The sequence below is a fragment of the Octopus sinensis genome, linkage group LG15 (assembly GCF_006345805.1).
Source record: "Octopus sinensis linkage group LG15, ASM634580v1, whole genome shotgun sequence".
In the NCBI taxonomy this organism is placed as follows: domain Eukaryota; kingdom Metazoa; phylum Mollusca; class Cephalopoda; order Octopoda; family Octopodidae; genus Octopus; species Octopus sinensis.
The window spans coordinates 55,585,582-55,600,125 of record NC_043011.1 but is presented as its reverse complement, the minus strand read 5'-3'; the positions used below and the strand labels follow the sequence as shown (position 1 = coordinate 55,600,125).

The 14,544-nt window shown below is 32.3% G+C and overlaps 1 protein-coding gene across 2 annotated transcripts in view; it reads left to right on the top strand.

Annotated features, from left to right (window-relative positions):
* Window positions 1–578: 578 nt before the first annotated feature.
* Window positions 579–14,544, top strand: part of LOC115219757 (guanine nucleotide-binding protein G(q) subunit alpha) — a 65,424-nt gene continuing 51,458 nt past the window's right edge. Inside the window, exons 1-2 of one of the 2 annotated variants that reach the window (XM_036509780.1) lie at window positions 579–1,021; window positions 2,005–2,411. In XM_036509780.1, coding sequence (XP_036365673.1) covers window positions 2,294–2,411 — 118 coding nt within the window. In that variant the 5' untranslated portion in view covers window positions 579–1,021; window positions 2,005–2,293. The remainder of the gene's footprint in view (window positions 1,022–2,004; window positions 2,412–14,544) is intronic. The other variant, XM_029789999.2, reaches the window with a different exon arrangement.

Sequence of the window (14,544 nt, the reverse complement as noted above, 5' to 3'; positions counted from 1 at the left end):
TTTTTATTTATTTTAAGAAATAACTTCTTTAATAGAATTTTAACTTTTTCAACTTTTCTTGCAAATATACATAAATATATTTGCTTTATCATACTTTGAAGAGATTCTTTTTAAAAATTATGTTAACTTATCGCAAAGTGGTGTAATTAAAAATTCGATGCTCGCAACGAAATGTTGTAATTGTAGAAAAAAGAAGCATTTAAAAGCTGGACATGTAATTTATTGCGAGGGTTTTAATTCCTAGAGACGTAATGGTCTTTGGTGGCAAAAATGTTTTTAAGATGCACAAAGGGAGGGAGCCTGCTTCAAAAATACTTCCTGAATAAAGAACAAAAAAAAAACTTAGCCGACTTCCTTAGACATATGTGCGTGTGTGCATCCTACATGTGCTGTTAGTTGTAGTGATAAGCCGCACATAAGCCATCATGTATCGATTATTAAAATGTATCTGCCACCCATTACCTTATGCAACTAAGTAAATAGCGAAATGCTGTTTTCGTATTGAAATGTGAAGAGCAAATTTCCCAAAGTGCTTCACTGTCAGGCTTAGGCTGTTCCGTTCAACTTTCATCACTCCCCTTGATTTCGTGTCGACAGGAGTGGATAAATGACACAAATTGGTCGATTAAAAAAATCGCTTGATCCTCAGCATTTCAGTATCGATTAACTTTAAATTCGGTAGGTACAGCGATAATCCTCAAGCTGTAGATGATCCATCTAGCATCGAGTCAGAATCCTATATAGGCAGTTGTCTATACGGCAGAAGTAAGAACTGTAGCTTCTATAAGCAGGCTGTTTCTTGGCCGAGTTGGTTGGCGAGGAGGATAGGGGCAAAGAATATTTTCACATCATACAAGTAATTTGTAAGACACTGGGGGGAAAAAGAAGGACCATTCGGTCGACAGCTTGGTTTTCTTGTGGGGGTTTCGAGGGGAACGTTTCTTACACGTATTCAGGAAGGAAGAGTCGTTCTTTTTGGACTAACAGGAGTGCAAGTTAAAGCTATTTTTCAGATATACCGGTGAGATCTAGGGCTTTTTTTCCTCTCCCGTTTCAATTTCTCCATTCCTTGATGATGTTTTATTAGTAATCTGTTATATATATAATAATATATATATTACCTATGTGATTTTCGTCTGCCTGATAGTTTTCGGCAGAGAGAAACTAGTTTTAATTATAGAACAGGTTAGAAGTGTGTCACTGGTTTTATCAAAAGTGATCTATGCTTGAAATTCTGTTAATTCCTCAAATCTTCAAACCTCGAAAGACTCTGATGTCGAGAGATTTTTCGTAGACGTCTACACGTCTTTATACTGGTCGACTTGTCTGTTTTGTAAGTATTGTCTGTGAGTGTGTTGTCTAGCTTGGAAGAGAGGAAAGAACACTTCTAACACTCTGTAGAAGCTGTCTTCTACTTGACTATCCAAGTCAATTATTAAAAAAAATATATATTTCATGTCTATTTGTCATACGTAAATCAAATGATATTTTATAATTAATACCTTTAAAAAAACAGTTTATTGTCTGTCATTACTATTAATCTGTTGGTATATGTAAATAAATAAATATGAGCATATATTTCTAAACCTTTTAATCTTGTACATACCAACAAAATTACTACTATTAGTATTACTATTGTTAGTGAGGGTAGTAGTGGTTGTCATCGCTGCAACACTATCAATAGTAATAGTCGTCGCAGTTGTAATTGTCTTCTGTTAACACTATTACTAATACCACCACCACCACCGTGACAATTGGTGTTGCTGATAGTGGTCGGTCGTTGCAGCACGGTTAGTATTAATTACTATTGCTTACTAGTATTAGTTGTAGTAGTAATCATGATCCAAATAGTGAGTGGTGGTACTACTACTACTCACTAATGATAGTACTACGACTACTACTACTACTACTGGTAACTATTATCAGCCCTGCTGCTACCCTCAGTCGGTTCGCTGCTAATTATACCTCCGCCCTCTTTACTATTTACCCTCTTACTATCACCAGTGGCTTCCCTGCTTTCAACCTACCCAAGTTGGCCAAGTGAGTGAGTGAGCGAGCGAGACACGGCGGCGGCACCCCCCGACTTGGAGCAAAAACAACCCCCCTTCGGAAAAAAAAAAAAACCAAAACCAAAAAAAAACAAACAAACCCGAAAACCAAAGGAAACAAAAACAACAAAAAAAAATAAATAAATCGGAGAAAAAAAAAAGAGAGAGAGAGAGAGATAGAAAGAGAGGCAGAGAGAGGTAGAGAGAGAGAGAGATATTGCAGCTCTGACGGCTAGCGAAGGAACATGGCGTGCTGTCTTAGCGAGGAGGCAAAGGAGCAAAAAAGAATCAACCAGGAAATAGAGAGGCAACTCCGCAGGGATAAACGAGATGCTCGTAGGGAACTCAAGCTTCTCTTACTTGGTGAGTACAGGTGGCTTTTTCTTATATATCACAAACTTCTTTTTTCCTTATTTCGTTTATTATAACACAAACCAATTATTCTCCATTCACACCCCTACCACTCCCAGTTTTTGCTGTTGCCTTCTTCTCGTTCTTGTGTTGCTTGCTTCCTTCCTCTCTCCTTCGTTCTCCCTTACTACACACACATTACAACATCAGATATATATATTAGAGAAAAGATACACTCTGATTTTTGCTACACACTCTCCCTCTATCTGTGTACATGGCACTGTACGATTATACACACACACACACATATATATACACACATATATATAGATATATATATGCACCTTCCAAGCTAATCTCACCATATATGTATTTAGTTTTAGACATTCTATACTCTCTCTCACTTATACACAAGCTACACACAGCAGTATATATAGCAGAGTGTATGCTGTTTTCATAACTGCAGCGTTACTCCAGTTGAATACGTATTAGACACATCCTTACCACATAAACTACATTATACATAATGAAACTGGTGTAGATATATAGGATTCGGGTCATGGCTACAAGAATGTATTTTCTTGGCGTAGATGGGCGATCGTCACACACCTTTTTCCTTTCCTCTGTGTATATTTATCATCTGAAATTCCGATCTGTTCGATATCATCGATGATCAGACTAATTACACGTATATATAATTTGTTTGTTTGTTTACAGCTGGGCTTGTTTAAATCGAAAAGATGGAACAGATTCCTTATCTATTTATCTGTCTATCTATCTATCTATCTGTGTATCTGTCTATCTCATCCCTTCTCCATACATCACGTTCCGACACTTTTTCCATCTTTGTTATCATGAGTTGTCGCCAACCCTTCCTTGTCGTCAAATGTTGTCAGTGGGTGTGGAGCCATCGTTTCACTTCTTTTCATCCATTGCCTTTCCCCCCTCTCCCTCGCTCTTGTGTTGTGTTTTTTTTTGTGTTCTTCTTTCTTTTCTTTCCCCCCCAATTTTTCCTTTTTTTCGATGGTTTGTTTGTTTGTCTATCTAATTCTGCAACTCTATCCGTTGCTGGTCTTTCAACTACCAAAGCCCTTCCTTTTTCCATTTTCTGCTGTTTTTTGGCCGCCATGTTGAATAATTATCGTTTTCTGATAATAATGTCAGGTGCTTGCTCTTCCGATGGTAACATTTGCTGCTCCTCCGGCCTCAACGACCATTTATTTCGCTGCCGACAATTCTTCAACAGGGAGCTGCCTTTCCATTGCTTTTTTTTTTTTGTTCTTTCTTTCTCCATTTCCTTTCTACTTCTTAATTCCATTCTTTCTTTTTTTCCATTAATTTCCTGTCTCTATTTTCCCCCTTCTTTAAACTAACCGAAAGTTGAGAATAAAAGTTGAATATTTTCTCGTCTTTTTTTTTTTTCTTCATCCGGAAGCCAAAGCCGAAGTTGGTGGAATGTGCCAGTGGCCCTAACTTTGTTGATAGTTATCTTCATCGCTATGGGTGCCGCCATTTTAGCTGAAGAACTTACCTCCATCGGAACCCGGCTTTTTTTCGCTCTAATTTCTTTTCAGTCGTTCAACGATTCTCGTTAACTGTCAGTTTTTTATTCAGTAATTGTCACTTAGGTTTTTTGTCATTTTATTGCTACCTGTGCAGACCATTTAACCATTCTGCTTGCCAATTCCAATGGCAATAATTACACCAAATAAAATAAATTAGATGAACGCGAACGATAAAAATGGTTTTCAACTGGAACATTTCAGTTCTTCGTTTTCCAACTTGGCTTTATCGTCTCGAAAATCTGCTCGTTTGGCTGAAGATGTCCATCTTTTCTGCATGTATCTAACCTCAGCCAACTGGTCCATAACTCTGCCATTATTCCCAGTCTCTCCTCATCTAACCGATCTTACTATATCTTTTCCCTTGTATCAAATCTTGTCTGCTTTAATAAACCAGATATTTTCAAGTACTCGCAACTACTGGCGCTACCCATTCCGTAAAATTTCAGCTAAATTAGCTCTCTTTTCGTTCGTTGAACCGCTAGCTGCTCGCTTTTTTTAAATAATTCATTCCAGTTAAATTATCACAGATGGTAAAAGTGGAGAGACGTGAAGATTTCTGCAGCAGAACGATTGTTGATGACTTTTAAAACCACCATAGATTATAAATTATTTGCTTTTCTAAAAACCATTTTATTTTCAGACATTTTGCAAAGTTGTACAAAAAAATTTTTTTTAAATGAGCTTCGTCAAAAGTGTTTAATATTTGTCAAATATGTTTCCTTCTCTGACATTGATCTATTTACGTAGAGGAAACCTCCCAGTGGTCCTATATCCGTATGGATTTGTTAAATTGTCATTTATCTCTGGCATTTTTGATTTAGAAGATTAAGTAAACACGGACAATAAGCATCCAGGTTATCTCATCTCTACAGATCGTAATAACATTCAATTGTGGCCATAATAAATTAATTAGTAGAAAATAAAAGATCTGCATTTATTATAAATTGAGCAGATCATTTTTTTTTTTTCTGGCTACATTTGTAATAATTTTTAATTCCCTTGACCGAAACTGGTGATATTATTCTAGGACTATGATGATGTCTTAGGAGAAGTGTCTTATAAAAATGTCAATTGATGGACATTTCTGACTACCGGCAACGCTTTAAATGGTCTTCCTGTTAAACTTTTTGAACATGTTCAAATTTCCCGACTGCATTTTTCAAATCCTGATATACTTAGATCTAAAATTTTAATTCATCCAAGTTTATATAATATTAGTCTTTTGTCAGAGTTTAGATTACAATGCAAAATCTAATTCCTTTGCATTTCAAGTCACTTTTGATGGCAAAGTTGTGTGTGCTCGCGCGCGCGATGCATATACATACATACATACATATATATATATATATATATATACATATATATATGAAGATCACTTCCAAATTATCAGCAGATCTTCTCTATTCTGTTGCAATATATACTTATTGGGGTTTTGTGAAATACTCGGGGGGTTTTTTTGGGGTGGTGGTGGTGGATTAGAAGCAAAAGTGCAAAGCTAAAATTCCTGCATTTAGATATTTCTTTGTATATATTTATTATCTCGACTTGTTACAATGATCAATGTTGCAATTTGGATTGCAGCAACAGTTTGTTTTACTTATAATGCTTCTTCTTCTTCGTCTTCACTCCGGTCTACTTCTGCTTCAAGTAGCGAATTGTGTTCGTATCTTTTATTTAATGTTTTAAAAACTAGTTTTCACGTCAACCTTTAATATTAAGTCATCTACAAATGATGCTACATGCAGAATTAGCTTTCTGCAAGTGCCATGATCACTTTGAATTAAATACTCGCTCATTTTTTTAATCAGAAGCTCTATTTTATTTAAATAACTAAATTCGCTGTTCAGAAGTTCTTTAAAATGCCTATATTTATCTTTTTAATGACTTGGCCTTCTCATATAAATTTTATTTTTAACAAGGACTTGTGTTGATGCTTTTTTCATCTTCAATAGGCAACCTTGTTCTTTCTGATAAGGTGGCCTTTCACAAGTGAAACATTGTATGCCTTGTAAATATGTTACATTATCTCAGTGTGTTTGTGAATATACCATTTATTTGTGTATATGTGTAAGAGTATTTACCACACATTCATTTTAATAGTTTATTCCTCGTCTATGCACTTAATTTGTGTGTATGAATTGGAAATTTCTGACGGCATTCAATTTTACTGTAATCATTCAAACAAATTTTTTTCTTAATTAGTTTTTCTCTTTTTCTGTCGCCTTAAAAGTGTTGTTCAGTTGACCATCACCAGTAATTGTTGGCTTGAATCATTAGTTACTCGATTCGATGGAATATTTCCTATTGACTTGATTTTCCTTTGGATATTTTCCTAAATTTAACTTATTTTGTAATTATTGCTATTTCTTGGAGTAAAATTAATGCAATTTGAATTATCCTTAACGATTATTTTTGAAAGTTAAAAAATTTTTTTTTACTTTAATGCCGTTTAAATTGAGAGATTGACCAACATATTTAGAATGGTCGTTGAATCTATATTCTTGCCAGTCTTTTTCATACATATTTTTGGTCAGTATGATAGAAAAAGTATTAAAAATGTCAATAAATATCACTTCTTCGATGTCTAACTTTTTTTATGCTGGTTTTTTAAATAATTTGGTTATGTAAGGATAGTAATTGTGAAATGACATCCTTCAGCAAGTTCTCGACATCTTAACTGATCTGAACGAAGGTCAGCAATTTCCTGTACAGTTTTCTCATCTAATTACTGTTCGTGCTGCCCTATCTTTTAATGACTGTCTTAAACATAAAAGTTTTACATTCTCTACTGTTCAGAAATATGGTTTATCAATAGTACATGTTCAGTAGACTATACTATTGGACAATACAATATTGATCAAATATTACAAATAATCGATATTAATGATAGTAGTGGTCTTGATCTTGCCCATTTTTGTTTAAATAATGCTAGTAAACCTAACAGGTTTTACTTTTGTTTTTCTCTTGATTCTATTGCTAATGCAGCCGATACATGATGGACAAAGCTCATCTTTCCTTTTAATGATGATAGTCACTTAATAGATTTTTCTAAAGCAGGTTTTAGTTTTTCTCATCTTCAAGTTTCTTAAGCTAGATCATCAATTAACATACATTTATTATTCTCCTTATTAGTGTAGCAACTTGGTTGCTATCTTATGCATTGCACAAGATGTTTGGTCCAGTTTACTACTTGCCTTCAATTAGGAACTATTTGCAGATCAGATCCTTGATATCACTAACGGTCGTGGGGTTATGAGAAAGAGAAAAATAACTCTCCTTGCAAAATTTTTTTTTTTGCTGTCCAAAATAAGTAATATTCAGTAATAGTTGGTTGACCAAAATTTCAAACTTGAATGGTGCCAAAGAAAGGGAAGGGCTCTGTGTGTGTGTGTGTGTGTGAGAGAGAGACATTGTCAAATAGGAAATTCTATCTTTTTTAATCAGTTGTGTATTAACTTCTATAAACTATTGAAGCATGTAGTTTTTGTTTTTTTAAAATTTTTTCTCCTTTATCACTTATACTTATTTTCATTTGACTTGTTATGCAAAGGTTAATGATAAATTTTTAACAGAATCATGCTTAAAATAATTTGTTTCAATTTGCCTTTAACAAGTGATGTTGTTTTAGATCAGGTATTTTGACAAAGCGTAAATTACCTGTCAAACTAATTAGGATTTGGGGAATAAAATAGTTATAAATATGATTATTTATTTTAAGCAGAAGTTCAAAGCACAGTTTGGCATATGAGCATTGTCTCAACACACTAGATAGTTTATTTGAAAGTTTGATATTTAGTTGGTCTTCAACTGGTGTCCTATCTGGGTTTGTGTGCATGCTGTATAAATTGGCAGCAGATATAGACAAATGAACTAACTGGAAGAAACTTCAGTTAGTTGAAATGAGAGACCTTTCTCAATCACAATTCATATTCTTTATATTCTGGTTGATAAATGTTGATTAATCAAGGCCTAATTGCACTAAGACAAAAGCCTGTATAAGGCCAAAATTTTGACCTACAATTGAATCCAAAGATTCAGTTCTTAGTTATGCAATAAACTAATGTGAAGAGTTTAATAGGAAACATATTTCCTACATTATTTGCTCTCTATACAAAACAGATATTAAACTTAAGAGGAATAAGTTTTCAAAAATTAGTTGATTTCTGAAAATCTTTGTAAAATATGCCTTTGGATCAAATTTTATTTTACTTAACCTTATTTTCAATTATTTTATAAGCAGTCATTATTATTCGTTTATATTGATTCGTTTATTTTCTCATTTTCACATCCATTTTCCCTTGCAAACATGGGTTACTCAAGTATATTATTGAGGTATTGTTTTACAGCTTGATAGACTTCATGTCACCACATATAAAAGATAGGGTCAACTATACCATTCTGCTTGAGCTCTCTGTTTGATATTATATAAAAGAGATAGAACATTCTACTTGTATTTTTGAGAGAATATTCTGAAATTGGCTAAACTTTCTTAATTTCATCCATTCTCTAAGTATATTTAGCACAATGAAATAGATTTACTTAAACAAGCACAGGTGTGGCTGTGTCATAAGAAGTTTGCTTTTCAACCACATGGCTCCAGGTTCAGTCCCACTGTGTGACACCTTGAGCAAGTATTCTCTGCAGTAGCCCAGGGTTGACCAAACCCTTGTAATTTGGAAGACAGAAACTGAGAGCTCCCTGCATGCATGCATGCACGCTTCTGTTGCATACGTGATCATTGTAAATGATTGTCCCTGTCATCCAATATTCTTAAAGAGCATGTTGGGCCATTGGGGAAATATTACCTTGCTTGGAAACCGGTGAGGGTTAGTGACAGGAAGAGCATCCGGCTGTAGAAAATCTGCCTCAAGAAATTCTGTCTGACCCATGCAAGCATAAAAATGTTTACATTAAATGATGATGATCTAACTCTATAATGACATGCTGGTGCTGGAAAATCCTGAGGTTACATATTTCCTTAAGTTTTTTTATCATTCATTGAGTTGTTGTACCATCCGCCTTAAATTGATTCTACTGGATGTATCTGTATCTCTGTTATGTCCCTTACATGGAAAAACAGCTAAGGGTTAGCAACAGGTGGAGCATCTGGCTGAAGATCATTGCCTTAAATGTCCTTGTCCATCTCTTGTAAACATGAAAATTGGACGTAAAAGCTAACAAGTGATATATATATATATGCGAATATATATGTGCATGTTAGTATATCTATATAAATATAGTTTTCTCTGTGTGTGTATATAAATATATATATATATATAAATATTTGTATATAAATATATATATATATATAAATATGTATATAAATATATATGTATATAAATATGTGTATATATGTGTATATACATATATGTATATAATATGTGTATATATAAATATGGTATATATAAATATATATGTATATAAATATGTGTATATATGTGTATATACATATATGTATATAAAATATGTGTATATACATATATGTATATAAATATGTGATATACATATATGTATATAAATATGTGTATATACATATATGTATATATAAATATATGTATATATAAATATATGTATATATAATAATATATGTATAATAAATATATGTATATATAAATATATAATAAATATATGTATATATAAATAAATATATATAAATATATGTATATATAAATATATATATAAATATATGTATATATAAATATATATATAAATATATGTATATATAAATAAATATATATAAATATGTATATATAAATATATATATAAATATATGTATATATATATATATATAAATATATGTATATATAAATATATATAAATATATGTATATATAAATATATATAAATATATGTATATATATAAATATATATAATATATGTATATATAATATATATATAAATATATGTATAATAAATATATAATATAAATATATATATAAATATATGTATATATAAATATATATATATATATGTATATATAAATATATATATAATATATATATAAATATATGTATATATAAATATATGTGTATATAAATATATGTATATATAAATATATGTATATATAAATATATGTATATATAAATATATGTATATATAAATATATGTATATATAAATATATGTGTATATAAATATATGTATATATAAATATGTGTATATATATGATATAATGTATATAAATAGATATATATATATTTTTTATTTTTTAATTATACATATATATATATATAATATATATATATATATATATATATATATATATATATATAAAAATCTACTACTAACATAGGATGAAATTTTTTTCAGAAGAAAAATTTCATCAGAAAGTGGCAGCATATTAAAATACCTTAAATGTTAAATATTGACGACTTAGTCTGTTATCAGCATATTGGCATGGAAATAATTTTTCTTTTGCCCTTTATTGGTTATATATATATATATATGTAAATATATATATTTATATATATTGATATATATATTTATATATATTGATATATATATTTATATATATGTAACTATATATTTATATATATATATATATTTACATATATTTTAATATATATTTATATATATTGAAATATATATTTATATATATATTGAAATGTATATTTACATATATTTATATGTATGTAAATATATATATATAAATTGATTTTGCAAAAGCTTTTGACAAGGTGGATTATGGTATGATATGCCACAAACTTTGTGACCTTGGCATAGCTGGAAAACTTGGAGAGTGGTTACTTGACTTCCTGAAAGATAGGAGTCAGGCAGTAGTGGCTAATGGAGCCACCTCGATAAACACACAAATAGTGAGTGGTGTTCCACAGGGCACAGTCTTGGGACCACTGCTTCTTATAGTGGCCCTTTCAGATATGCCCTCAAATGCCCAATGAGCCACTCTGGCAAGCTATGCAGATGATACGAAAGTCTTGCAGAAATAAGAAAACCCCAGCGATGTTGCACACCTGCAGCAGGGGTTGGACTCAATTTACAGATGGGCTGAGGATAATAATATGCAGTTTAATGCTGGAAAATTCCAAGCCCTGCTTTACCAGCATCCAAAACTGAATATGAAACTTACAGGGTACACTGGTCCACAGGGAATTTCAATCCCAGAGCCTAAGTCAGTGAGGGACCAGGGTATCGACATGAGTAATGATACCTCTTTCCATGTGCACACTACCATGATGGTGACAAAGTGCAGACGACTGGCTGGATGGATCCTAAGAACATTCAGAACCAGAGATAAGGAAACAATGATGGTACTATGGTGGACATTCATCTTCAGCTACCTGGATTACTGCTCACAGCTATGGTCACCCACCAGTGTGAAATTAACATCGGCCCTTGAAGCAATCCAGAGAAAATTCACAAAGTAGATTGTCCCTTTACAGCAGCTCAGCTACAGGTAAAGGTTGAAACAGCTAAGACTCTACTCATGGCAAGAGGTGCAAATGAGGGTGGCTATATCAAACTCCATGCTTTACCAAGTGCCACATATTAGAGGAGGCTCTTAGTAATAACAGTGTAGCAAAACGGCGGTGCATCAGCATAGCCACAGCTCTGGGCTGATACTAGAGAAGAAATATATATATATATGTATTTTTATGTATATATTTATATTTTTTATACTTATATATATATATATATATTATATTATATATTTATATATACGTATATATATGCATGTATATATATAATATACACACGTATATATATATATATATATATATATATATATATATATATATATACACACACACGTATGTATATGTCTATATATATATATATATATATATATATATATATATATATACGTATGTATGTATATGTACGTATGTATATGTATATATGTGTATATATATATATATATATGTATATATATATACACATGGGATGTAGCCAGTTCACTTATGCATACCTTTCCTTCTTGGGACACAAAACTCTACTTGTGAGAACATGTTGAGGTAAGTGAAAATCGAAATCGATCAACATCAATGGAAATTGCAGCTGTGATACTAGTGCCAGTGGTACGTAAGAGAACCGTCCAAACGTGGCCATTGCCAGCGCCACCCCGGCTGGCCTCGTAAAAAGCACCAGCCGATCGTGGCCATTGCCAGCCTCGCCTGGCCCCCGTGCCGGTGGCACATAAAAAGCACCATCCGATCATGGCTGTTTGCCAGCCTCTTCTGGCACCTGTGCCGGTGGCACGTAAAAAGCACCCACTACACTCATGGAGTGGTTGGCGTTAGGGAGGGCATCCAGACGTAGAAACTCTGCCAGATCAGACTGGGCCTGGTGCAGCCTTCTAGCATGGAAAGCTGACGCTAAACGATGATGATGATGATGATATATATACTTATATGTATATATATATATATATATATATATATACGTATATGTATATATACGTATATGTATATATACGTATATGTATATATACGTATGTGTATATATACGTATATGTATATATACATATACACGTATATGTATACATATATTATATACACGTATATGTATATATACATATACACGTATATGTATACATATATATGTATATATACATATACACGTATATGTATACATATATATGTATATATACATATACACGTATATGTATATATACATATACACGTATATGTATATATACATATACACGTATATGTATATATACATATACACGTATATGTATATATATATATATACGTATATGTATGTATACATATACACGTATATATATATATACGTATATGTATGTATACATATACACGTAGCCTCGCCTGGCCCTCGTGTCGGTGGCACATAAAAAGCACCATCCGTTCGTGGCCGTTTGCCAGCTCTGTCTGGCACCAGTGCGGGTGGCACGTAAAAAGCACCCACTACACTCACGGAGTGGTTGGCGTTAGGAAGGGCATCCAGCCGTAGAAACACTGCCAGATTTGACTGGGCCTGATGAAGCCTTCTGGCTTCACAGACCCCAGTAGAACCGTCCAACCCATGCTAGCATGGAAAGCGGACGCTAAACGATGATGATGATATATATGTATATCTATATATATGTATATATATGCGTGTGTGAGTGTGTGTATATATATATACATACGTATGTATATATGTATGTGCGTATGAATGTATGTATATATATATATATATACGTATGTATATGTATATATATACATATGTATATATATACATACGTATGTATATATACGTATATGTATATATACGTATGTATGTATATATATGTATATATATATATATGCATGTGTATATATCTGCGTAGGTATATATATGTATATATATATATATATATATACATATGTATATATATGTACGTATATATACATATGTGTATATATATATATATATATGCATGTCCGCGGCCTTCGGGCTAAAACATTTTAAGGATTTAAGGATATATATATATACGTTTGTATGTATATGTGTTGGCGAACCCTGCTGAACTCTATTGCCGAAACTCTCTCACTCGTAGTGTTGGCAAGATCACTTAGGAAGCGAGGTGGTGTCATTTGAATGCTAAAACACTGCGAAGTGCATTGTGACCAGCAATGTGTAGCAACATCTGAAAGCCAGGTCAGGCACGTGATCAAATGATATATGTGTGTATGTTTATATATTGGTATGTATATACACATGCATATGTACATATATACATATGCATATGTACGTATATCACGTGTTCACGTGACCAACCAGACCATCAGATGTTGCTACACATCACTGGTCACAATGTGTTCGCATTGTTTCAGCCTTCGAACGACGCCACCTCGCTGGCTAAGCGAGCAGGCCAACAGAAGAAAGGGAGAAAGAATGGTGAAAGAGTACAGCAGGGATCACCACCCCCTGCCGGAGCCTTGTGGAGCTTTTAGGTGTTTTCGCTCAATAAACATACACAATGCCCGGTCTGGGAATCGAAACTGCGATCCTACGACTGCCAGTCTGCTGCCCTAACCACTGGGCCATTGCGCCTCCACATATGTATATATATATATGCATATTTACGTATAAACATGTGTATGTATGTAGAAACATATGCATATATATGTATAAACATGTTTATGTATATATATGCGTACATATTTATATATATATGCGTACGTATATATATATATATATTGATTGTACTTTATAATCTCTGATGAAGCCTTGAGATATATACTACGAGTACCTCATTTTTCAATGCCTATTACCTCAATACACTTGAGCAATATAGGCAGAATGATATGCTTTTATCTATGGGCTGAAACAGCTGTAAGTCATTTTACTAATTTATATTCATGTTTTTTAATAATTACTTGTATCCTTATTTTATATACATAAAATAATATCACATATGTATGTATGTTATTATAGTTATCAGTTAAATAAATAACTAAGTTAACCATATACTTATGTATATGTGTATGTATATCTATGAGAATATATATGTGTGTATTTATATGTATATATGTATGTATACATATTTATGCGTATATGTGTATATATTTATGTATATGTGTATATATTTATGTATATGTGCATATAAGTATATATATGCATGTATATATATAAATATG